At 42.9% G+C, this 23,481-nt stretch overlaps 1 protein-coding gene across 2 annotated transcripts in view; it reads right to left on the reverse strand.

Moving 5' to 3' along the window:
* Window positions 1-4,410: 4,410 nt before the first annotated feature.
* LOC111964083 (leucine-rich repeat transmembrane neuronal protein 4-like) overlaps window positions 4,411-23,481 on the reverse strand; it is a 54,623-nt gene continuing 35,552 nt past the window's right edge. Inside the window, exon 3 of one of the 2 annotated variants that reach the window (XM_023987798.2) lies at window positions 4,411-7,043. In XM_023987798.2, the coding sequence (XP_023843566.1) occupies window positions 6,978-7,043 (66 nt within the window). In that variant the 3' untranslated portion in view covers window positions 4,411-6,977. The remainder of the gene's footprint in view (window positions 7,044-23,481) is intronic. The other variant, XR_011479902.1, reaches the window with a different exon arrangement.

Here is a 23,481-nt window from a genome sequence, read left to right on the forward strand (position 1 = left end):
GGTGCCGGAATTGGATGGTACCGGCTGGGGAAACCACACCTACTGGGCGGTGCGGGGAGCAGGAACAGAAACCCCGGGTTGTGAAGGTACTCTTGGACGACCTGGTGTGTAATAGCCGCATCAAATTGTTCCGGAACTTTAACACTGTTTCCACGGATGAGTACTAGGAACTGACACAGTGTGGCATCAGACAGCTCAGGGCGAATGCCGTGCATACTCGCCCATACACCACAGCTCTCCTCTCTCTTCATCTCCTCCAATCTTCTATCAACAACTCCTCGAATGTCCATAAGTCTCCCCCATTCACTCTCCTCCAATCTGTCCATAACTCTCCAACATTCTCAGACTCAAACCTCACTTCGGCCGCTGCTCTGGTTCCATTCTACGGCTCTCTTACGTTAAGCCAAACGGAGTGGCTCAGGTATGACTCCATGACTCTGCCCCACTCGCCCGTGTGCCCCCCCCCCCAAGGACATTTTGGGGCTGCCTCTCGGGCTTCCAGCCGCGCTGCCGAGCTCCTCATAATGCCACCGTCTCGGCTTTCGCTGCCTCCAGCTCTTGCCTCTGGGCGGCGAATATTCACCCGGCTGTGCCATGGTCCCTTGCCGTCTAATATTTCCTCCCATGTCCAGGAGTCCTGAGATTCGTAGGTCGCTGCTGCTGCCGCTGTGTGCCTGTTCCACGCTGCTTGGTCTTTTTTTGGTGGTGGTTCTGTAGCGGCTTTCGTCGGTGGAGGAGGAGGGACCAAAGCGCAGCGTGGTTAGTGTTCTCATCTAATTAAATAATAATCATTAAAACAGAACACTTCAATACAAGAAACAACAAAAGTGAAAACCGAAACAGTTCTATCTGGTGCAGACACAACCAAAGACTGTAGCAAAACACTACCTCACGCACCCAAACACAATAGAACACAGGCTACCTAAATATGGTTCCCAATCAGAGACAATGACTAACACCTGCCTCTGATTGAGAACCATATCAGGCCAAACGACAAACCCCACATAGAAACAGAAAACATAGATAATACCCACCCAACTCACGCCCTGACCACACTAAAACAAAGAAAATACAAAAGAACTATGGTCAGAACGTGACAGTCGATGTGGTTTTTTCCAAGTAGCTTGAATCTGATGTGGGTAATGAAAGGGGTTCTTCAAGAAAAAATCCACTACTTTGGTTTAAGCATTAGCTAGCTATTCTGCAATTGAAGTCAATGTAGCCAGAGGAGGATGATGAATAGCTGTCCTCTGGTTACACCATGGTGCTAGCCTAGAGTGTGAGTCTACTGTAGACATTCATTGAAAAACAGTGTGCTTTAATCAGATATTTGGTGTCGTGAATATATTTAGTGTAGTTTTATATAAAACACTACACTTTTTAAATGTTTCATTATTTTAATGTTTCTGAAATTCACTGAGTAGGATGGTCCTCACCTTCCTCCTCTGAGGAGCCACTGCAAAACACCCACATGGAGAGCAAAGAAAACCATATGCTATGGTAGGGGAATCTGGGTAGCTCCTTTTTACGGTACACAATGTATGTCATTGGCAACCTAAGGCATGTATGGAGTAATTTGCCCTGTTAGCTGCTGTTTCTGTGGTAATTTAATGCAAAGTGATGCATTGACTCTGTTCTGGGTGCATCACTGCCAAGTTACGGGCTGTTTCTTGAAAGGCTTTCTTGTAAAAGAGATGGACAGGAAAAAGGAGCTACGGTCTTTCTGTCAGGTCATGTCCATGTCTTTCTGATGAACAGTAATGCTCATGTTATTAAAGTCTGTGCTTTGAAAATCAAGTCTATGAAAAGCTGAGTGTGAAAATGTAAATATCTACAGTACCAGTCAAAAGTTTGGACACACCTACTCATTCCAGGGTTCTTCTTTATTTTTACTATTTTCTACATTGTAGAAAAATAGTGAAGAAATCAAAACTATGAAATAACACATATGGAATCATGTAGTAACCAAAAAAGTGTTAAACAAATCAAAATATATTTTTCTATTTGAGATTTTTCAAAGTAGCCACACTTTGCCTTGACAGCTTTGCACAACTCTTGGCGTTCTCTCAACATGCTTCATGAGGTAGTCACCTGGAATGCGTTTCAATTAACAGGTGTGCCTTGTTAAAAGTGAATTTGCGTTTGAGCCAATCAGTTGTGTTGTGACAAGGTAGAGGTGGTATAAAGAAGATAGCCCTATTTGGTAAAATACCAAGACCATATTATGGCAAGAACAGCTCAAATAAGCAAAGAGAAATGACAGTCCATCATTACTTTAAGACATGAAGGTCAGTCAATATGGAACATTTCAAGAACATTGAAATTTTCTTCAAGTGCAGTCACAAAAACCATCAAGCGCTATGATGAAACTGGCTCTCATGAGGACCACCACAGGAAAGGAAGCCCCAGGATAAGATCATTAGAGTTAACTGCACCTCAGATTGGAGCCCAAATAAATGCTTCACAGAGTTCAAGTAACAGACACATCTCAACACCAACTGTTCAGAGGAGACTGCGTGAATCAGGCCTTCATGGTCAAATTGCTGCAAAGAAACAACTAGTAAAGGACACCAATAAGAAGAAGAGACTAGCTTGGGCCAAGAAACACGAGCAATGGACATTAGACCGGTGGAAATCTGTCCTTTGGTCTGATGAGTCCAAATCTGGGGATGGTCGGTACCAACCACCGTATCTTTGTGAGATGATTTCTGCATGTGTGGTTTCCACCGTGAAGCATGGAGGAGGAGGTGTGATGGTGTGGGGGTGCTTTTCTGGGGACACTGTCTGTGATTTATTTAGAATTCAATGCACACTTAACCAGCATGGCTACCACAGTATTCTGCAGCGATACGCCATCCCATCTGGTTTGTGCTTAGTGGGACTACCATTTGTTTTTCAACAGGACAATGACCCAAAACACACCTCCAGGCTGTGTAAGGGCTATTTGACCAAGGAGAGTGATAGAGAGAATGCCAAGAGTATGCAAAGCTGTCATCAAGGCAAAGGGTGGCTACTTTGATTAATCTAAAATCAAAAATATATTTTGATTTGTTTAACCCTTTTTTGGTTCGTACATGATTCCATATGTGTTATTTCATAGTGTTGATGTCTTGACTATTAACCAACAATGTTAAAAATACTAAAAATAAAGAAAAACTCTTCGTCAATAGGGTGGTCCAGGTTGTTTCTTTTTCTGTTCAAGGATTGAGGGGAGTGTCTATACCCGTGCAAAATCTAAGAAAAATCTGAACAGACTGGCCTGAACCCACTGTGTTTTTTTCTCTTGTTTGTTTGTTTGTTTGACTCAGCTGTGATTGTGTATGTAATCCATATTGCACCCACATGGAAAGAAATGTGACGGAGTAGTACTTTCACAGTGTCAAGTTGGATTGTGTACAGTGTCACGACCAGAGTTAGTAAAGGCCACACCAGTGTATTTTCCTATAGTTGAACATACTCACTCTGGGGCCTTTCCGGAGGAAGAAATGTTATGGACTGCTAACTGTCTGGTCTGGACCCTGGACCGCACAGGGGCTATACAGCCTCATGCATTATTCAATCAGTGTAGTCACTTCAACACAGCACTCTGTCTGTGTTACCATCACTGAAGAGGGGGGAGAAGAAAAGAGACAGAGAGAGAAAGAGAGAAATGGGGGGAGGGGGTAAAATGAGTGAAAGAAGGGGGAAGAGATAGATAGAGGTAGAGCCATAGAGAGAGAGAGAGACGGGGAGTAAGGAACGCCACAGGGAATGCAAGGCATATTTGCCATCTGGACCTTTGCGCTGACAGCTTGACACGTTCCAAGAGCAGTGAAACGTAGAAGCAAATTCACAAACTTGCCCCCCTCTTGAGAAAAGTAATGCTGTGGTACATGGAGCGTAATTATTGGGCCGGTGCAGCGGCTCGGCGCCCGTGGTAAGTGTCACCATGAACAGTATACGGTCGAACAGAGATCAATGCTCCAATCTCCGAATTAATGGGACTAATAATGGTGATGTGACAGGACCATCACTGAGAGATGTGTGGGGAATAGGACAGACTCTATCGAGCATTAACACAAACCAGACATATACAAATAAACACATACTGTGTGGCAGTCAGTCATTTGCAGTCTCAGTCACACGCATTTCTTGTGCTGATGTCTTGGTTTGTTGGTACAGTAGCTAGCAGGTACATTGAGTTCATCATACAACTTCATACATATTTAATACTTGCGTATGGACATAAACACAGACAGACACACACACACACACACACACACACACACACACACACACACACACACACACCTGTCTCTTATACACATCTAGATGTGTATAAGAGACAGCACACACACACACACACACACACACACACACACACACACACACACACACACACACACACACACACACACACAGAGACCCAAGTATGGCACTAACAAGCTCATTCAAACACGATTGATACTTTCTCAAGTTTTTGTGCTCATGCTCACGTTTTCTTTGATTTTATTAAATGGTGTACACCCTGAAAATCCATATGCTTGAGAACAGCTTTGTAACAAATGTATATGGTTTTCATTAAAGTATGTTAGAAAAAAAGGATCAATGACCATTTCTATTTGACCAATTTCTATTGCTCACCATTGATTCAGTTATTATTTACATTATAAAACAGAACATTTTTCAGTGAACAAATAACACAGTTAATTATAAAATGATCAATACCTTTATGGGGAGAAAGCAGAAATATACAGTACAAAATAGTTATCTTTTTAATGTAGAAATCCAATGATACTGTTTTGAGATATGCCAAATGCCTCCGAGCTCAACCCCATTTGAACACTAATGAAGAAAGCAGTGAATATGAGTCCCCAGTCCTCTCTCCACACACGCGCACACACACACACACACACACACGCACGCACGCACGCACTCACGCAAACACACACACACACACACACACGTTGGTTTTACTATCCAAATGGGGGCCGAAAAATGTATTCCCATTCAAAATCCTATTTTCCCTAACCTCTAACCTCTAACCCTAAACCTAACCTTAACCCCTAACCCTAAAACTAAACCTAACTGCTATTCATAACCCCTAATTCTAACCCTAATCCTAACCCTAATTCTAACCCTAAACCTAACCCCTAAACCTAAATAGCATTTTTCCTTTTGGGGACCTGTGAAATGTCCCCACTTGTCCACACACCCACCCACCTACTCACCCACACACACAAATTCAACACATCCGTTTAAAGGGGATTTGACATGTCCTTTAAAGGAGATTTTGATGTAGACACAGCATGTATTCAGCGTTACTCATAATTTGTTAGCAGTGGCAGGAACCGTATTTGTGACACACATACATAATCTCTTGTTCAAAACCACTGTCAAGCAATGCAAGCAGACTCATGAATGAAGTCAGACACGCTAGACACACACACATACACCCACTCACCCACACAGACATGCATGTTGATTTGGCACAAGAGCATGGTAGTACTATAAGAACGTTGAGGCTTCATCCATCTTCAAAGATTCCAGAGAAATTCAAGGAAACCTCTCTGGAACGTTCATCATTCCAACACACACGCACACAGATAAAATGTCTCATACAGAACATCCATCTCTATAGTGTTCTCACCCTATGGCACTAGTCTCATATCAGTGAGACTATCCCCCGAGGCAACTCCGCTTTGAAATGGTTCTGCTGTGAAATCCTCTGGTCCTTTTAATGAGACAGAACCACCAAAGCTAGAGTTCTCCCCAGTGCCCACGAGACAGAGATCCAAAACACCCACCCCTAAAGGCCTTTGGTGTCAGAGAGAGATGGTAGCAACAAATAATACTGTAAATAGTCATATACAGTTGAGAATTTGAGTCTCAGTTTAGTTTTTTCTTTTCTTTCCTGTCCTGAGCCAAGATGTGTAATTACAGTTGTCTGTGTGTCTGGGAATAGACTGAGTTCCTCCACCACCAGGTGTGATTGGCAGGAAGATCAGCTGTTCTCCAGACTTCTCAGACTTCTCAGAAAAGTACCTCCAGCTATTGAATGCAGCTCTCCCCAGGGGACTAAATGAACAATGAGAGCTTTACTCAAATATTACTCAAGAGACAGGTACACGCTGTAAACTTATAAAGCAAACAAAATCCACATGAACACTTCTGAGCCGAGAGCATAGATTATTTTGAAGCCATCTTGGCAGAATAGAAATGATTCATCTTTTTCGAAACCACAGCTGCAAATAATGGGTTGTTCAACAGCAAAGAAAAACCATGGACATGTATTTTAAATTACACACAGCAGTTTGCACATTACATTTTGCTAGGCAGTCAGAGCTACTTGTTCAGTGCACATCATCAAATCGTTGCTGGGCTGACACTTCACTGTGAAGCCTGTGGTTCCTAGCCGGGAAAGAAGGGACAATCTGCGTCTGGACGGCCATCGCCCTGTCCACTAGTCACCTTCATTAACTGTAATGGTCCATATGCTCCACAGCCCATTTTCACTTCGCCAGCCTCCAGCAGAGTGATACCGCCCATCGTGGCACAGGCCGCCCCATCAGAGTCCCAAGTTTCCATGCCAACGGTCAGAGAGGTGCTGCAGACGTGAAGTGTTCCAAACCCCCTCAATCTGGACCAGCCTAATTGGCCAATCAAAGAGTTAACATGGCCAATGCTTTAACAGCAACTTTAGTCATAGTTGGATGAACACTGCTGTAGGGCAGCTGAGAACCTAAGATACAGAAAGAGTATATAGATCTTGTAAAAGAAAACATAAATATTCGGAGTGGTAGAAATCATGAAAGTCATTCTTGCTTCCAAATTACGTTGTCCATGGGCCTGTTGAGGTATAGTTTGACATATGTCTGTAGCAGATGTTTAGAGAGTGCCACCGTAATGTCAGGACAGACAGTAATGGGGTAGCCATAGTGTTGTAGGCCCTGATTCCTCTGCTTGTTAGCAACTGGCTGGTAAAAAGTACATGTCTCCTAGTGAATGGTGGGTACGTTTCCAAGCCAAGCTCCAGGTAGTGGACGGGGACATGTGTATTCACTCTGAGGGGAACATAAAGATACCAAAGTTAAAACAATCTAGCAGCCGGTGAGTATGGTACATTGGTGGTGGTTACAACATAAAGTTAAGTAGAGTTCCTGGTTATTCTGATCATGACACACTGCAGCCATGACAATGCAGGCAAAGCAAATTAGGATAAGCGGTTAAGCAGAGAATGAAATTGACACCGCTTGGACGGTTTAGAAGTTTGAAATGGAGTGGCTTCGCTTAATGATAGAGACAGAACTATGAGACTCCACAAAATTTAAATACTGACTCGTCATCCATGTTCATTTTCAAAAATGTTAATTGAAGTTTCGGCAATTCAATCAAATTATTCTATTCTGTTCAATTCACCTTGCTTACATTTTACCTTAAACAAAATTTTTAAATCCTTTCTGAATACTAATGGTAATGTGTATTGTGCGCAATGATCATTATCTCCATTACCCTCTTGTTCGATAAAGGCCTCAATGTAAAAAATCGCTCTGGTGCAGACCTACTGTATTAGGCTACATGATGTTTCCCCCTGTGAAAGACATCTGTAATTACATGACACATCTCAGCTAGCAGTCTGCAGATATGGGAATGAATTAACCCATGTTGCTCCTCCACACCACAGATGTGACGACCGCCTTGATTCAGTCTTATGTAGCAAAATTTGAAATGGTGTTTTTTACTTTGGATAAAAGAAGAGACACAGAGCTAGAAAATGGTATTTCATACACTGCATTTGAGGAACAATGGGAAAGTAATTCTGCTGTGAAAGTTGATAAACTTGTAACTTCACTTTTGAGAAAATGGTCTTTGAATGTTTTGGTACCTACTGGAGAGCTCTTCTTTGTCTATACCCATTCAGCATCATTCACAACCTCTTAAGCTTTAGCCCCACCCATCACTTTAACGGTTGATCCGAGCACTCTGTCCTAACAACAACAGTCAAGCACTGAAGCTAACTGGCTAACGTGAGAGAACCGTTCACTGACCATTTTACTCACCTTAGCAGAGCTTGTTAGGCTGTTTTTATGTTATCCAGAGCGTTGGTGACTGCATCTATGCAGCTGGCAACAATTTACGCTTTTTTTGCCAACGTTTACTGACACCGGCCATATTCAACGGGTGTTGTGTGTTCTTAAATTCATCAGTTATTCTGCGCTCTGGTACACTCAGATGAGAGTGCTCTGAAATCGGAGTAGATTTCCAGAGCGGATTTACCAGCTATGTCTATAAACAGTTGTTGCAGCGACATTCTAATGAAATGGTTACTTGCATGGTGGGGTCTTTTGTTAATACATGTAGCTAGCTAGCTAGATAAACAATGAGCCATAATCACAACTCATGACATTACTACCCTGCATGAATCTGCAGGTAGCTAACCAACCAGGTTCAATGTTAGCCAGCTAGCAGACCAATCCGAACTCATCTCTCAGCATGTCCAGCCCACTCAGTATCTCAGCCAATAATGGCTAGCGGGAAGGTTCCTTACTTTTTCTTTGGCTAAACCAACTAGGCTCGTAATTTAACAATTGTATTCGTATTTACAGATGGCATACAAGTCTGTTATTAAGGTACATGAATGTTCACATGTTCCAGAAGGCATTTCTGCCAAAAATGCATTTTGATAAAAAACTTTAACCTAACTTCAAATGTCTCTGTGTGAAGTAGTGACCCGCGACATACGCCTAGTTTTCTGAAACGAGTCACACATGTGTTTTCTCCCTTGGGTTAAATGTCCATTAACCTGGTAAAAAAAAGATCTTCATTCGTCCTGGAGTGTTTTGAATGCCAATGAAATTCACTGAGCTCCACTCCAGCTTGTATTTAGGTAATGGAATCTCCACACTTACTCTAACTCCAGAGCCACAAGCTGTCAATTAATCTTAAACCCGAACAGTGGCAGTAGACTTACCAAGGTTGCCTCTTTGCCTTTCCCTCCTGAAAACCACTAGTATTGCATTTTAGCCTTTAAAAAAATCTTATTTTGTGGGCTTGGCTCCAGGTAAATCCAGTGTTAATAATGTACATGTACTGAGACACTTTGGATTTTGCAGTCCTAAGCAATTTCTGGACCTCTTAGAATCTGCATGGAATTATGAAGGTGAAGCGTTTTGGTGCCACAGTTTAGATAACTGTGTGTGAGTGTCAGATCCTGTCTCCCTTTGACGTAAGGCTACATCTATAGTACGCCCTGAGCCCAACTTTGATTAAGCCTGTTATCAAACAGCCAGACACAACTCACTCATCTCCCGCTGAAATTAATAATATAATATATGCCATTTTAGTCTCTCAGGTGGGGGATCTAACGGTGCACCGAGTTAATCTTAGAACTTCATGCAAGTTCAACTTTAACACACCTCCTACAGCCAGAGGGACACACACACACATAGAGAGACTTTGACGACAGACATTCACAGAGACAACCTTTACCTCAGGACACTATAACAAATAAATTCACTGAAGCAAACATGTGACAGAAATGTTACTTATGCAATAGAGACAGATAACTCAATGGGGGTTCTTGTAAAATAGCCTTCCCATTATTGAATTCAGACATACAGTTGAAGTCGGAAGTTTACATACACTTAGGTTGTAGTCATTAAAACTCGTTTTGCAACCACTCCACAAATTTCTTGTTAACAAACTATAGTTATGGCAAGTCGGTTAGGACATGCAATCCTCCCCATTTTTCCTCCAAACATAATGATGGTCATTATGGCCAAACAGTTCTATTTTTGTTTCATCAGACCAGAGGACATTTCTCCAAAAAGTACGATCTTTGTCCCCATGTGCAGTTGCAAACCGTAGTCTGGCTTTATTATGGCGGATATGGAGCAGTGGCTTCTTCCTTGCTGAGCGGCCTTTCAGATTATGTCGATATAGGACTCGTTTTACTGTGGATATACTGTAGATACTTTTGTACCTGTTTCCTCCAGCATCTTCACAAGGTCCTTTGCTGTTGTTCTGGGATTGATTTGCACTTTTCGCACCAATGTACATTCATCTCTAGGAGACAGAACAAGTCTCCTTCTTGAGCGGTATGATGGCTGCGTGGTCCCATGGTGTTTATACTTGTGTACTATTGTTTGTACAGATGAACGTGGTACATTCAGGTGTTTGGAAATAGCTACCAAGGATGAACCCGACTTGTGGAGGTCTACAATTTATTTTCTGAGGTCTTGGCTGATTTATTTAGATTTTCCCATGATGTCAAGCAAAGAGGCACTGAGTTTGATGGTAGGCATTGAAATACATCCACACGTACACCTCCAATTGACTCAAATTATGTCAATTAGCCTATCAGAAGCTTCTAAAGCCATAACATCATTTTATGAAACTTCTGACCCACTGGAATTGTGATACAGTGAATTATAAGTGAAATAATCTGTCTGTAAACAATTGTTGGAAAAATTACTTGTGTCATGCACAAAGTAGATATCCTAACCGACTTGCCAAAACTATAGTTTGTTAACAAGAAATTTGGGGAGTGGTTGCAAAACGAGTTTTAATGACTCCAACCTAAGTGTATGTAAACTTCCGACTTCAACTGTATGCATAGGCACCCGCCCTGTGTCTTACCAGAGGCTGCAGTTCTACCGATAGTGTATAGTAGTGTTCTTCATGTCGTCGTTCAGCCACTACTCGGTGAAACATAAGATATTACAGTTTTTAATGTCCCGTTGGTAGGATATATGTACTGTCAGTTCGTCCCATTTATTTTCCAGTGATTGAACATTAGCTAGCAGGACGGAAGGCAGGGGCAGATTAGCCACTCGTCACCTGATCCTCGCAAGGCACCCTGATCTTTTCCCACAAAATCTCAGTTTCCTTCTCCAGCGAATGACGGGGATCTGAGCCTGGTCGGGTGTCTGTAGTAGTATATCCCTCCCGTCCGACTTGTTGAAGAAGAACTCTTCGTCCAGTTAGAGGTGAGCATTCGCAGTTCTGATGTCCAGAAGCTCTTTTCGGTCATAAGAGGCGGTAGCAGTAAAATTATGTACAAAACAAGTTACGAACAACGCGAAAAAACAAACAAAATAGCATGGTTGGTTAAGAGCCGATAAGACGGCAGCCCTCCCCTCCGGCGCCATCGTTTATTTAATTTCCATACCATGCCATGGGTGTTAGCTGTGTTACAGATGTAGGATCTTAATTTTCTCACCTTGTTGTTGGATAACTTTCCTGCAATGCAGGACATTTCATATTTGCTGTGTATTTGAGGTTTAAAAAGGTGTCTGAAGATTGTACTTTACACTTTGACATTTCAGATTTGATTTTCCCTTACGAAAAATGTATCAACCCCTACAAAAATGTACATTCATTATAATCCACATAATTATTCTGCAGGATAATTTTTCTGCTGTAGCAATCTGGCTCAAATTAAGGTTCTACACCTGTAGCTATGATGTAAGTGATAAAAACAGAGCACAAAGACGTATTCATCACAAACAAAGTACAGTTTAGAGATTCCTCACTCCAAAATGTCAACACTTCTTAGACAGTCTTCTACTTTACAGGAACATTTTTGAGAGTTTGCGACACTGTGTAATTAGCCTGTTAGAGTGTGCACTAATTAGGATGATATAAACATGAGGTAATTAGTTTGCTCTGTGCCAGAGTAGCGGGAGCTAACAAAGACATATAACAGGCTCTCTGACTGGGAGCACAGGGTCCTCTCTCCCTCTCTCTCCCTCCACCCTGGGCTCCAATCAGCCACCAATTTCTTGTACTACTTTTACTGAAGCTTTCACTCCTCTCCTATTCAACATTATGAGACGAAACAGCAAGCAGAATAAATTAGAAGAGCTAAATGATGCTTCAGTGACCTGTGCATGGATCGTGGACCGGGTTGCGGTGGCAGTGGATGAACACGGCCAATGCTAGGTCTTTGTAGGGCATGTGATTAACAAGGTCTGCTAGGACTGGGGAGGAGGTGAGTGTGAGGAAGCACACTGGGGACTGTGTGATTCACCCCCGCCAACAAATGAGATCATTATGGACGTGTGGCAGCTCTAATCTTCTCACCAGAAAAGGACAAAAGAGAGAGAGGGATGAAAGGGGAGTAAAACTGAGCTTCTCTATCTCCTTCCCTCTGCCTGTCTCTGTAGAGGATAGCACATTGTTAATGATGTATCCTGCTGGTCATATATTAATATACAGTAAAACTCTGGAGCTTTTCACCTCAAATATTTTTGGGACGCTCTCTCTCTCTGTATTGCTCTCTCTCTCCCTCTCTCCCTTTCGCTTTACACCATTCAAATTAGCATTTTGGAAATATCAAATATGTGACTAGTTTCAGGAAACAAGGTGTATGTTGCACGTCACTACTTCAATCAAATCAATCAATCAAATGTATTTATAAAGCCCTTTTTACATCAGCCGATGTCACAAAGTGCTGTACAGACACCCAGCCTAAAACCCCAAACAGCAAGCAATGAAGGTGTAGAAGCACGGTGGCTAGGAAAAAGATTAGAGATGGAGATTATTCGGAGATTATAACAGAACATGGCCAAGATGTTCAAACGTTCATAGATGACCTGCAGGGTCAGATAATAATAATCACAGTGGTTGTAAAGGGTGAAACAGGTCAGCACCTCAGGAGTAAATGTCAGCTGGCTTTTCATAGCCGATCTTTCAGAGTTAGAGACAGCAGGTGCGGTAGAGAGAGGGTCCAAAACAGCAGCTCCGGGTTAAGGTAGCACGTCCAGTGAACAGGTCAGGGTTCCATAGCCGCAGTCAGAACAGTTGAAAATGGAGAAGCAGCATAACCAGGTGGACTGGGGACAGCAAAGAGTCATCAGGCCAGGTAGTCCTGAGGCCTAGGGCTCCTAGGGCTCAGGTCCTCCAATAGAAGAGAGAAAGAGAGAGAGAGAAACAGAAAGAGAGAGAGAGAGAAAGAGAGAAAGAGAGAGAAAAAGAGAGAGTGAATTAGAGGAAGCATACTGAAATTCACACAGGACACCGGATGAGACAGGAGAAATACTCCAGATATAACAGACCCACCCTAGCTCCCCGACACATAAAATATTGCAGCATAAATACTGGAGGCTGAGACAGGAGGGGTTGGGAGACACTGTGGCCCTGTCCGACGATGCCCCCGGACAGGTCTTATAGCAAAGGGTCTGAATACTTGCAGTATGTAAATATGGTATTTCTGTTTTTATGTTTAATATATATTTTTTTAAATGTCTAAAAACCTCTTCACTTTGTCATTATGTGATATTGTGTGTAGATTGATGAGGAAAAAATACAATTGAATCCATTTTAGAATAAGGCTGTAATGTAACAAAATGTGGAAAAAGTGAATGGGTTTGAATTCTTTCCGAATGCACTGTATGTAGACATTTGATCGTTGAACATCTCATTCAAAAATCATGGGCATTAATATGGAGTTGGTACCCCCTTTGCTGCAATAACAGCCTCCACTCTTCTGGGAAGGCGTTCCACTAGATGTTGGAACATTGCTGCGGGGACTTGATTCCATTCACCCACAAGAGCATTAGTGAGGTCGGGCACTGATGTTCGGCGATTAGGCCTGGCTTGCAGTCGGCGCTTCAATTCATCCCAAAGGTGTTTGATGGGGTTGAGGTCAGGGCTCTGTTTCGGGCAGTCAGGTTTCTCCACACCATTTCTGTATGGACCTCACTGTGTGCACGGGGCCATTGTCATGCTGAAACAGGAAAGGGCCATCCCCAAACTGTTGCCACGAAGATGGAAGCACAGAGTCATCTAGAATGTCATTGTATGCTGTAGTGTTAAGATTTCCCTTCACTGGAAGTTAGAGGCCTAGTTTGAACCATGAAAAACAGCCCTAGACCATTATTCCTCCTCCACAAAACTTTACAGTTGGCACCAGTGGGGGCTCCTCAGAGGAGAAAGGGGAGGACCATCCTCCTCAGTGAAATTTCATAAAAATAAAAATAGTGAAACACGAAAAAAATGGGATCAGAGAATGAACCTAGTGTGTTGTATTGGGGTTGTGCCGCAGAGCATTATGGGGGGGGGGGGGGGGGTTCTATGTGTTGAGAATCTTGGTGAGTTGGTGACATTATTGTACAGAGATTGAAAAGTGATAGTTGAGCATTTTTTTTTATATTATTCCTTTCAAATTAGTTTCTTCAAATTACAGCGGTTGCGTCGGTAGACCAGTCGTGATGGATTAGTAGGTTTCGTTGTAGTAAAGGGGTCCAGTCCAATTGGCAAAATAGGTGTAGTGGCCCAAGAAATTGGCCGATGGATCTCTTTAGCTAACAGTCCAATATGCTCTAGACAGCTAGCGGGCTGCGGCTAGCAGGCTAGCAGATGGGCATTCAGGGGACTTCACAACGTTGTTGCCAGTTGAAGAACCCCCTCTGGCAGATTACGTCGGTAGTCCAGTCGTGAAGGTTTGGTGGGGCTCCGAACCGGCAGTAAAAGCGGTCCAAGCCAATTGGCAAAATAGGTATTGTAGCCCAGGAGTGGCTGATGGACCTCTTCAGCTAGCCGGGAGATGGGCCTAGTATGGGCTAGCTCCAGGCAAATTGGTTCTTGCTTTGGGACAGAGACGTTAGCCAGGAGTAGCCATTCGGAATGCAGCTAGCTAGCTGCGATGATCCAGGTGAAAAGGTTCAGAGCTTACGGTATGAATCCGGGGATATGGAGAGAAAATAAGTCCGGTATGCTCTGGTTTGAATCGCGTTGTGCAAACTGGCGAGAGTTTTCCGAGCTAAAGGTTGATGACCGCTAGCAGTGGTTAGCTGACTACTAGCTAGTAGCTAGTTAGCTGGCTAGCTTCTGTTGGGGTTCCGGTTCAAAAGCAAAGAAAAATACTTTAGAAAAAAGCAGATCCACACCACATTGGGTGAGGCGGGATGCAGGAGAGTGTTCTGAAGTTGAGGTTTAGAAAAATATAAAAAGATATATACATGGGACACGAAAAGACGATGACAAAGACGTCTGACTGCTACGCCATCTTGGTGGTTATGTTGTGTCTGTGCTCTTGTAGAATACTGGTTGAGGGGTGGAGATGATGTAGTTCATTATTCCTTGCCCACGGACATTCAACCACCCCATCAGAGATGATTGCAATACAGTCTGCTTTCTCTATGATTTGCTTGACCTTCACTTGAACTCTGTTGAACTCTGCATCTAGCAAATTAGTAGATAAAGCATGTCTGGTTGGGTCTATGCTGGGTGAAGAACATTCAGAAATCTCTTCCAATACACATTGCCTGTGAGCATCAGAGGTGAACCAGTTGCATATACAGCTCCTCCATTGAGTCAAAAAAACTTCTGATTTCAGGATGACCATGAGCTGTTGCTATCGATAAGGTGTATGATTCATCATTCTCACATCGACTAGAAGTGGAGGGACTTTTGTCAGAGGTTGCTTGTTGTGAGCACTGAGGGAACTTTATGCACTTGGCCAGATGATTCTACATCTTTGTTGCATTCATAACTCAGCAAAAAAAGAAACGTCCTCTCACTGTCAACTGCGTTTATTTTCAGCAAACTTAACATGTGTAAATATTTGTATGAACACCTGCAAGTTCCCAGACATTTCTGGGGGGAATGGCCCTAGCCCTCACCCTCCGATCCAACAGGTCCCAGACGTGCTCAATGGGATTGAGATCCGGGCTCTTCACTGGCCATGGCAGAACACTGACATTCCTGTCTTGCAGGAAATCACTCACAGAACGAGCAGTATGGCTGGTGGCATTGTCATGCTGGAGGGTCATGTCAGGATGAGCCTGCAGGAAGGGTACCACATGAGGGAGGAGGATGTCTTCCCTGTAACGCACAGCATTGAGATTGCCTGCAATGACAACAAGCTCAGTCTGATGATGCTGTGACACACCGCCCCAGACCATGACGGACCCTCCACCTCCAAATCAATCCCGCTCCAGAGTACAGGCCTCGGTGTAATGCTCATTCCTTTGACGATAAACGTGAATCCGACCATCACCCCTGGTGAGACAAAACCACGACTCGTCAGTGAAGAGCACTTTTTGCCAGTCCTGTCTGGTCCAGCGATGGTGGGTTTGTGCCCATAGTCAACGTTGTTGCCGGATATGTCTGGTGAAGACCTGCCTTACAACAGGCCTACAACCACTCAGTCCAGCCTCTCTCAGCCTATTGCGGACAGTCTGAGCACTGATGGAGGGATTGTGCGTTCCTGGTGTAACTCGGGCAGTTGTTGTAAATTTTATTTTATTTATTGGTGCGTGACCTGTCTCTTATACACATCTAGATGTGTATAAGAGACAGGACGATCAGCTGTCCGTCCTGTCTCCCTGTAGTGCTGTCTTAGGCGTCTCACAGTACGGACATTGCAATTTATTGCCTAGGCCACATCTGCAGTCCTCATGCCTCCTTGCAGCATGATGAGCAGGGACCCTGGGCATCTTTCTTTTTATGTTTTTCAGAGTCAGTAGAAAGGCCTCTTTAGTGTCCTAAGTTTTCATAACTGTGACCTTAATTGCCTACCGTCTGTAAGCTGTTAGTGTCTTAACAACCGTTACACAGGTGCATGTTCATTAATTGTTTATGGTTCATTGAACAAGCATGGGAAACAGTGTTTGAACCCTTACAATGAAGATCTGTGAAGTTATTAGGATTTTTACAAATTATCTTTGAAAGACAGGGTCCTGAAAAAGGGATGTTTCTTTTTTTGCTGAGTCTATATGATTTGGCGGGCCGTTTGGCAAATTTTTGGTAAATTAGAGTATACCCACTTCTCCAGGAACCACTACACCACTGTATATTTCTATTGTACAGAATGCTTGTCAAATAGCTCAATCGTCCTTAGTCTGTTCAAAAAGGACAAAATTGTTCAGATTACAATACCAATAAGAGGGCGAACATAAATTGAAAGACTGGTTGCAAGCAGGACTTGTGTAACGGCACGTGTATAACTACAACCAGATAGCAAGTCGGACATTTCAGAGTTTCCTAGTTCTGACTAGCACATGATCGAGGCATAAGGGTAACACCGACATCATCTTTTAGCGGGCGGTAATAAGGTCACCAATAATGGTTGCAAATGAGATCAGCCCGTGCTGATTGTTTAATAAGGCGTCAGATGGCGATGATCTAGTTCCATCGATGGTTGCAATAGGCTCCTTGTTATTTGATTTGCCTGTCCATTGTCACATAATGAAAGGTGTGAAAACCCATAATAGGCTACAGATTGTGTGTCTCTGGCTGAGTTGATTTGGGCCATCAGTTGATTGACAAATGTAGGCCTACAGTAGAATGATCAACTTTCCCCCAGTGTGGATACTAGTCCACGTTTTATAGTTCACCTATGTATAATTTGTTAATATAGTTCTGTTCTTTGGTGAGGATTGAAAGCATGTATTGTGTGGCTTTAATATTTCATTTCGTAAAGCTGTCAAAATGTTTATGCATGAGCCTATCCAAAGACAATTTTGTTGAGGGTGAGACACTTTTGTTTGATGTGTAAATTATCATATTCATTTTACTTCTTGAAAATATTGAAACACAATTAACTTGTGGGCCTAATGTAGGCTCAGGCTGGTCACTATCGGCCAGCAGTGCGTGCCTAATTCATGAGGCTCGGACCCAGAGGGCACTGCTTGGACCACTGCACTACGGCAGTTCACGATGCTCTAGCAACCACCAAGAATATGATTAATACTGATGAAACATAGAGGCATTGTTTTTTAAATAATTGTGTTGTCAGCCTTCCCCAAACCATACCCCAGGGGTAGGCAACTCTGTTCCTAGAGTGCAGGATGTTCCAACTAGGCACCACACCTGACCAACTGAGCTAATTGATCAATTCAGTGATGGCTTAAAATCAACACACCTGGTCTTCCAGGTCAGTTAAATCAAAAACATGAAGTGCCTGCGGCACTCCAGGACCACGGTTGCCTACCCCTGCCATATCCCTAACCTTAATCGCTCAGAATTAATGCATAAACTGTTAACCTTTGAGTTGTTTCTGTCTTAAACCAGCAACCACACAGAATTAACCCATCAGAAATAGACATTCATCCATGAGCAGTGGACCAGATTCAAACCCATGCCAACTGTAACGACTTTCCTCTTCTTCTGACGAGGAGTAAGAAATATCGGACCAATTTGCAGCGTGGTAAGTGTCCATTTTAATATGTAAAACTGAACACTACAAAAATACAAAATAACAAAGTGAAAGAACAAACGAAAATCGAAACAGTCCCGTATGGTGCAAACACAGACACAGGAAACAACCACCCACAAAACACAAAGGAAAACAGGCTACCTAAATATGGCTCCCAATCAGAGACAACGACTGACACCTGCCTCTGATTGAGAACCATACTAGGCCAAACACATAGAAATAGAACAACAGAACAAAACATAGAAAAACAACATAGAATGCCCACCCCAACTCACGCTCTGACCAAACTAAAATAAAGACATAAAAAAGGAACTAAGGTCAGAACGTGACACCAACTCTGTCATATGTGTGCTGGGGTCAGTGGCTGTGGGTATTGCTTCCCTTCAAAATATAATTCAACAATTGATTTAACAAAAACAGATTTTCCCTAACAAAAATACATCTACCCCTACAAATATGTCAATTTATGATAATCCACATAAACATTAACACGAGACGCGCTGTAGCCTGCACGTAGCCTACATAAGGTACAATATAGGTACAGTGTGCATTGTATATGAACACCGCTTCCAGCTACTCCCTGGCGGCAATTCAAAATATTTATTCAGATATTCAAATCCTCCTGCTGCAGGATAATTTTCCTGCTGCAAAGAAACGGGTCAAATTAGGATCTGACATCGGTAGATCTAAAAACAAACAAGCTAAATGGAGTATCAACCATCTGTAACTATACTGGAGGCAAATTTGATTAATAGGAACTATTTTGATCACATTCTCATGGAGGTCCCTACCTACCGCCCAATATACTGTGCTATTACAGGACAATGTGATCACATCATACGATGTCTAAACATAGTGTTGAATTATTATTTTATTTTGAATGTATACCATTTCCCCTCCTCCTTAAGAAGAAAATAATAAAAGCACAGATTAATTGTAGTGCTGAAAGCATGAATGCATGAATATATCAATCTTGACAGCAAGAGTAATATTTTGCCCAGAGACGTGTATCATGACTCAAACTGGAACGCAAACTTCAGCGTGACAGGGTGCACAAATCTCCAGGAGCCTTACAAAGGTAGGCAGGCAGCCAGCACAGGCAGTAGCTGAGATATATTGGAACAAATTATCATATATAGGATTTAACTATGGACTGCTGCAGTCACTAAGTATGTGATAGAATAGCGATAAGATTCTGGTGGCGGTGGAGAATGATTGTGTATATACTGTACATGCATTGCAGAGGAGAGCAGAAAAAAGACACATAAGCCATGCTTTAGGAATGGTGGTGGCTCAAGGATCTCTCAAAGGAAATGTGATGCAATTTACTTGTAGAGGATCCAACCAAACATGTCACAATGAAAGTGTGTGTGTGTATGTGTGTGTTATGATTTATGATTAATGACAGTGATGGACGACACCATTAGGAGCGGCAGCTTCCTTCCAACACAATCTCACTCTATCCCTCCCTCTCTGACACATGCACACACAAACAAATATCTTTAAAAAATCCAACAAACTCTTAATCCCAACAAAGAACAAGGCAGTTAACCCACTATTCCCCAGTAGGCCATCATTGTAAATAAAAATGTGTTCTTAACAGACTTGCCTAGTTAAATAAAGGTTAAATACAAATTAAAATATATTACAAAGAGGTTAAAATAGTTTTCTGTCGCTGACTGAGTGTACCTCTTTAATCCATGTATTTATCCATTTATTCATGTTTTATCAAACGACCTAAATAGGGATAAGCTCTCCACCTTGAATATCTAACAAAGAAATCAGCCTTCTTTAGCTGTAATTCCGTGGTTAAATTAGGGCAAACAAGGCTATCTCCTCCCACCATTATTCTTCAAGCGGCATCATTCATTTGTACACAAAGAAGGATTGTATTGTAATACCACTAAGTAGAAAACTGGCTTTGTTGGAAAACTGGCGAAAATAAGTAAAGAACACAGGAAGCGTGGGTTGTATTCTCACTGTGATAGTGACTGTGGCTAACACAGGCACCGAGTGAACGTATATGCCTATAGGGCACGTTTAAAAAATATGTGGATCTCGACAAATGTCTCCGTTCCCCTCTGAAAACCACCCTTTAATAATTCAAACATTTGCTAAGAAAGAGAGCCAAAGTCTTTGTGAATTAAAATTAATGTGACAAGAGAACAAAGCTGTAAATAGGTTCTGTAAAAGCGTTATAGGCAAAACATTGTCCCTGATATAAAACATGTTAATCTTCAAAGTAGAAGTTAGTCGTGTTGATGCCTACTGGTGCTGTTGATCTGGTTTTCAATGACAGTCTTTCTATTAATGCATTTGTCTTCAGGAGGAGATGACAGAGGTGACACAGGGCAATGTTTAGTCCATTGCTTTCAAAGGAATTGAAGCCCTCTAATATGCCTCCACTCAAGCAACCCTAGGAATGGTACAGTCAAATCATGTGATGTACAGTTAGTGGCTAGGAGGGGGAATTGACAAAAACACTGTTGCTTCATTTTAGAATCTCCTTATCAAATGATATTGTCTCTATGAGACCTTGGGGCTCTGGACTCCTTAGCTTTGGGCTCTTCAATTAAAATAACCACACTGTGAAGATGCCAAAATGTAACTATTCAGACAATACTCTGAAAGGAAATGTGGTATGTGTATCTACGTATGAAAATACCTTACTTTGACTTTTCAGAAAATAGGTGAAAAGCCAAATCGTGTTTTAGAAACTGCCGTATGTGACATGTAATTGTATTCAGCAAGTCAAAGGGAAACAGCTGTATTCGCTTGTCAGATGAAAGTCCTTTGTGGTTCCCAGTGTTAACTGGTAAGGTTCACTGTCCTGTAGACCAAGTGTGCCTAGACGCAGATCCATATCTCCTCCTTTACCCTTCCGTAAAGGGACAGACTGGGCTGTAGGACTTAAGCCTCTCTCAAGCGCTGGATCCATGTTTCCCTGATCAAAGGTCATTTAATGCCATCTCCTAGCTGATGGCACATTATCCTCCCACGTCATCTTGATATAAATAGAGTCTGGAGTGCAGGAGCCGCTCATTCTTTGCTTTCAATCACAGCTGAATCCCTGCAGGCTTTTTCCCCTCTGTCCATCAACCCATTTAATTGACCTCTCCTTGCTTATGGACCAGAGGGATACAAGGAAGTGGGGAGAAGGCAGCAAAATAAATGAGGTTGGGGTTTCTAATATGACAAATGGCTTGACACTGAAGACCTGCGTGGAGGCACCTGGACAATACTGTAAAGTAGTTTTTGTCTGTTTGAAAGAATAACACACTCTCAAAATCACCTGCTGTATGCGATTGGACTTTGTGTTTGTGTGCCTGCGTGTGTGCGAAAGCTTGAGTGCTAGCCTGCGCACACACGTGTATGTGTGTGGGTCTGCAACTCTGCGTTGCTGTATGTAGACTATAGCAGTGTGTGTGGGTGTGCTGGAAGGTGGGTGGATGTTACTGTTATCCGTGGACACAGTACAAAGTGTCTGCCAGCGCCGGTGGCAAAAGGAAACAGAAGCAGGTAGAAGATTACAAAATTCAATTTAAGGTAATGGAGGGGGTAGCTTTAATATAAGGTGCCGCACTGCCACTGCATATGTTTCCTTTAGGTGTCACAGCAGCAGATCAGTCTTAGAATCTCTCCCCTCACTGTGATAGTCTTAGATTTGCTATAAAACAGGCCTACTTTCTCTCCCTATTTGTCTTAGCTTCAGGGCCCGTTGTGGTGCCATCTGCAGCTTTAAAATAACAGCTCAGTAGGGTTATAATGGCGCCAGAGGGGATGCCTGCCGTTTTACGGGCTCCTAAGCAACTGTGCTATTTTTTATTTTTTTTTGCATTGTTTGTATCTCATGTACATTATGTTGCTGCTACCATCTCTTATGACCGAAAATAGCTTCTGGACATCAGAACAGCGATTACTCAACTGGACGAAGATATTTTAGTTAATGAGTCTGACGCAAAGGTTATACTACTTTGTCAAGACAAGGCCCGTCATTAGCGTGAAGAACTTGCAGAGGTAAACCGCCACTTCCCTCTGTATTATTGGCCAACATGCAACCATTGGAAAACAAACTGTACGATCTACAATTAAGACTATCCTACCAACGGGGCATTACAAACTGTAATATCTTATGTTTCACCGAGACTTGGCTGAACGACGACACGGATAATATAGCGCTGGCTAGCTTCTCCGTGTATCGGCAGGACATGCAGTGTCACACCCTGATCTGTTTCACCTGTACTTGTGATTGTCTCCACCCCCTCCAGGTGTTGCTTATTTTCCCCAGTGTATTTATCCCTGTGTTTCCTGTCTCTCTGTGCCAGTTTGTCTTGTATGTTTTCAAGTCAACCAGCGTGTTTTTCCTGTGCTCCTATTTTCTATTATCTTTTTCTAGTCTTCCCGGTTTTGACCCTTGCCTGTTTTTCTTGACTCCGTACCCGCCTGCCTGACCCTTCTGCCTGCCCTAACATCGAGCCTGTCTGGCACTCTTTACCTTTTGGTCTCAGAATCTGGTTTTGACCTTTTGCCTGTCCACGACCATTCTCTTGCCTACTCCTTTTGGATTATAAATAAACGACAAAGACTCTAACCATCTGCCTCCTGTGTCTGCATCTGGGTCTCACCTAGTGCCTTATAGTACGAACTGGCCATGACAGACCCAGCAGACTTGGATCAGCTCCGCCATGCTGTCTCTCTGCAGGGAGCCACTATTGGGAGACATGAGGAGCTGTTACAGGACCTTCTGGGAGGGCTCCGTTCCTTGAGGGAATGCCACGACCAAGGGTTTAAGGAGATTATGGAGCAAATCAGGGAGTTAGCTCGGAGGCTGCCTGCTACAGCTGAGAAACCCCAACCACCCAGTCATTTTTTCCCTATTAGTGGTGAGCTTGTACAGCCTACCCCAGCTCCCCGAAAACCCCACTTACCTCCTCCGGAGTGATATTCTGGGGATATTCTGGGGATTCTTTCTCAGTGCTCTATTTTTGAGATACAGCCATCTTTGTTTCCTTCAGACCGATCTAAGATAGCGTATGTTATTACGCTAATGTCGGGAAGGGCGCTCTCCTGGGCTACGGCAATTTGGGAGCAAAAATCCGCCGTTTGTTGTCATCTGGAGAATTTCATGGCAGATGTGAGGAAGGTATTTGATTTTTGGAATCCGGGAGAGAGGCAGCCAGTAAACTTCTTGAATTACGTCAAAACTCCCGTAGTGTGGCAGACTACGCGGTAGATTTTCGCACGTTGGCCGCCGAGAGTGCCTGGAATCCGGAGTCTCTTTTCGATACTTTTCTTCACTGATTATCTGAGGTGGTAAAAGATGAGCTAGCTGCTCGGGA

Source organism: Salvelinus sp. IW2-2015, linkage group LG5 (assembly GCF_002910315.2).
Source record: "Salvelinus sp. IW2-2015 linkage group LG5, ASM291031v2, whole genome shotgun sequence".
NCBI classification, from domain to species: Eukaryota; Metazoa; Chordata; class Actinopteri; order Salmoniformes; family Salmonidae; genus Salvelinus; species Salvelinus sp. IW2-2015.